The sequence below is a fragment of the Rattus rattus genome, chromosome 2 (assembly GCF_011064425.1).
Source record: "Rattus rattus isolate New Zealand chromosome 2, Rrattus_CSIRO_v1, whole genome shotgun sequence".
Taxonomy (NCBI): domain Eukaryota; kingdom Metazoa; phylum Chordata; class Mammalia; order Rodentia; family Muridae; genus Rattus; species Rattus rattus.
In genome coordinates, this window is record NC_046155.1 from 172,606,468 (window position 1) to 172,609,714 (window position 3,247).

Sequence of the window (3,247 nt, forward strand, 5' to 3'; positions counted from 1 at the left end):
TGTGTGGCCATGTGTGGTATGGTATGGAAACGTGGACCCTGAGTATCAAACTCAGGCTTGGGAGCAAGTGCCTTTACCCACTGAACCATCTTGCTTCATCCCTCTTCTCCCCGCCCCACCTCCCCAGATAACAGGAGCTATCACTCAAGAGTCTTGAACTGCTGAAGGGTCAGGTTTTAATGTCCCAGTCGTCAGGCCCAGCCAGTCCCCACAGCCCTGCTGTTTACTCGGGGGGGGGGGTGGCCGGCCCGCTTCATCTGGGCCTTCCGTACTGGCTGCCCCATCATCCTCAGGCACCAATTCCACGTCCAGTTCCAACTGGCCCATGTAGAGACCTACTGCGCAAGCCCAGAGCAGACTGGCAGCCAACACTGCCCCTACACCAGCGGCAGCACCAGCAAGCGTCAGTTGCATGGGTCCCCGTAGTGCTGCCAGACCCACTGCATACGAGGCTCCGCCCCACACCACGCATAGGCCACCCAGCAGGAAGAAGCCTGTGGAAGAAGGAGCAGTAGTCAATAGTTACAGGGTCCAGGGTATCCCAAGGGGCTACCAGGGTGATGGGTGGGGAAGATGAGTCAGTACGAGCACAGGGCCGAGCAAGGCTTCTAACATCAGCCAGTGAGAGGTTGGAGGAGTGCCAGCTAATGTAAGGCTTACTCGGGCAACTTAGACTGTCTCAAATTAACACGGCAGGAATGGGGCGTCGGGTGGGGGTGTGGCTCCCAGGTTAGGAGCACTCTTTGCTCTTGCAGATGGTCTGAGTTCAGTTCCCAGAACCCACATGGTGGCTCATGACCATCTGTACCTCCAGTCTGATGGGCTCTGGTGCTTTCTTCTGGCTTCATAGGTACCAGGAAAGCACATGGTCTCCATATACACTTATACACATAAAATAAAAATAAATCTTAAAAAACCAAAAAGGTTGGATCTTTCAATGAGGGACTGGGGGCGTGGCTCAGTGGTAGAGCCCTGCCTAGAATCCCCCAGTGAGGGGCTGGGGGTAGAGAACATTGCTAAAATATTCACCAGCAAAAGGCTGGGGACTTGTAGCTCAGTGATACAGCACTTTAGTAGGCTAGTTTCCTCCCCATTAGAACAATAAATAAATAAGGCAGACAAGGGCTCAAGTACATGAGTTTTTGTAAAGGCAAGTATCTGGGACTTGGAGGTGAAATCTAATATCCAAAGGGTCTGGTCTGGGTGTGTAGACAAAGGTGTACACATAAGTCAAGGCCACTTGGACACTGTCTGGAGGACTCCTCACAATGCCGATGGAGGAGGTGTAAGAGGGACTTACATCAGTGAGGCAAGAGAAAAGGGAGTGCTCTCCTTTTACAACTGTTAGGGTAGGAGGACTCAGAACTGGAGGAAAAGGGGGAGGGGGTCCCCATTTCCCATAGGGGATGGTCTGTACTCACCATAGGCAGCTTCCCGGCCCATGTCACTCTGCATGAAGGAGATGACCCCAATGCCTGATGCCAGAAGTCCATTTCGGAACCAGGAGAGAAAAGCTGCAGGGAGTTGGAGGGTGGAGCTCTGTATCAGCCAAGCCCTGCTTCCTAGATCCCCTCTCACCCTATACAGCCACAAAAGTATTCTAGATGTGCATCCCTTATGGGAAGTCCCATGCAAGTCCTTTTTCTTTTCCCTTCTGTCCCAGACACTCAAAATCTAGAGCAGGAATTGAAGACGTTCAGTCTGAGGATAGAGTTTTCCCAAGTTGGCTCACTTGTGCATCCTGTGGTCTTCCTCTCTCTCCCTCAGACCTCTGGGACAAACTTCTCCACAGAGGCCTGCCTCTAGCCTCTCCATTCCCCTCCGTGGTAACCGCTCCTACCTGGCATGGTCTCATCCATGCGTCCACCATCTCCTCACCGTTCAAGTCCGAGTGTTGCCAAATGGTTGTTCCCACGATTAGCCCCATCCTATACCAGCCAGGCTTCAGGCTCTCAACCCAATGCCTTGTTTGAGATTCCTCCCCCTGCAGCCCAGATCACCTCTCCCTCCAATCAGCAGCCACCTTCTCTACCATTGGTTAAGCGCTGGTCCAATCCGGAACTTCCCCTTCTTCTGCGGGTAGCCACACTCTTGTTTTATTCCAAGTGGTCCCCTCTGTCTGCAATCCTAACCGATACCCCTGTCGCAGGCAAACTTGTTCCCTCCCAGCTGCCTCTGGAACGGTCTCTCACCTAGGAAGTGTGGTGCTGCCAGCTACTTCTCCTAACCGTAACACCCCCGCCCCCTAATCCCTGCTGAACCCCATTAGCCAGGACCCAAAAGATGGTGCCCTATGCGGCCAGGCTGCAAAATCTCCTACCCACCCCCCAACACCGTTTCCCTGCGCTCACATGAGCAAACTGCCCCCGCTGAGCACAGGCCCTGTTCCCAGCAGATGCTTGCCTTACTCTCGCCGCCCACTCCCACGTGCACACAGGAGGAACCCTTCTACTTGTATCGCAAACGACCCCGGCCCCTGCCACTGACCTGTCTCATGTGCCTTGCGGAGGAGCCAAGCGTCCGCTCGATCCAGCTCGGACACCGGGGGCGGCGAGGCTCCTGCGCGTGGACCGTGGCCGGGGGCGAAGGACCCGCGTGCACCCCCGCTGCGGGGCCGCTGAAGCGGCTGCAGAGACCCCCGGAAGCGCAGGCGGGCAAGGCGCGCGACCCGAGCCCACCACCAGCCGCCTCCCATGGCTTGCAATGGGGCCGCGACGCGCGCTCCGCCCCACGGACCTACTGTAGGCTGGAAGTCACATCACTCATGAGAAACGACGCGGCCATTGGTGATCTGCCCGCAACTCAATCCCGGAACGCAATACCTATTGGTGTATCTGGCTGTGTCTCCACCTCAGTTATATGTGCCGGTAGTGTGTGACCCACCTTATTTTTGTCATCAGACTACAAATCCCAGAGATCAATGCACGGCAAGCTGTTCGACCTGCAGGAGGGTATGGAGCAATGTCTGCTGGGACTTGTAGTTTCAAAAAATAACTGCTCTCCAAATTTGTATTAGTTGCTTAAACTAGTTGCAAAACTCTAGTAAACTCACGGAAACAACTGCCAGTTACCTCACTAAAGAGGACACACAACTATTTTGTCGTATTCCTCTTCCGTTTTTCTTCTATGCAGATGTTAATAAGATGCCATTTCTGAAAATTCATTCCTCCCCTTACACTCTTTCCAAAACATTATTACCGATCTAACCCCCGGTACTGGGAATCAAACTTAGTAATAGTGGCAGAGA

At 53.9% G+C, this 3,247-nt stretch overlaps 1 protein-coding gene across 1 annotated transcript; it reads right to left on the reverse strand.

Annotated features, from left to right (window-relative positions):
* Positions 1 to 115: 115 nt before the first annotated feature.
* On the reverse strand, positions 116 to 2,871 carry Tmem160 (transmembrane protein 160). Its single transcript, XM_032894376.1, has 3 exons — positions 2,488 to 2,871; positions 1,422 to 1,514; positions 116 to 494 (listed from the first exon to the last, which is right to left on the reverse strand). Exons 1-3 carry the CDS (start codon positions 2,693 to 2,695, stop codon positions 145 to 147), a joined length of 651 nt encoding a protein of 216 aa, XP_032750267.1. The 5' UTR covers positions 2,696 to 2,871; the 3' UTR covers positions 116 to 144.
* Positions 2,872 to 3,247: the final 376 nt, after the last annotated feature.

What these genes read in the sequence shown, in the direction of transcription:
- Tmem160 (XM_032894376.1), bottom strand. Translation starts at nt 2,695, where the DNA reads ATGGGAGGCGGCTGGTGGTGGGCTCGGGTCGCGCGCCTTGCCCGCCTG. An exon ending in CCGCAAGGCACATGAGACAG is followed by an intron (nt 1,515 to 2,487) that starts GTCAGTGGCAGG and finishes AACTCCCTGCAG; the next exon opens with CTTTTCTCTCCTGGTTCCGA. An exon ending in GGGCCGGGAAGCTGCCTATG is followed by an intron (nt 495 to 1,421) that starts GTGAGTACAGAC and finishes CTTCTTCCACAG; the next exon opens with GCTTCTTCCTGCTGGGTGGC.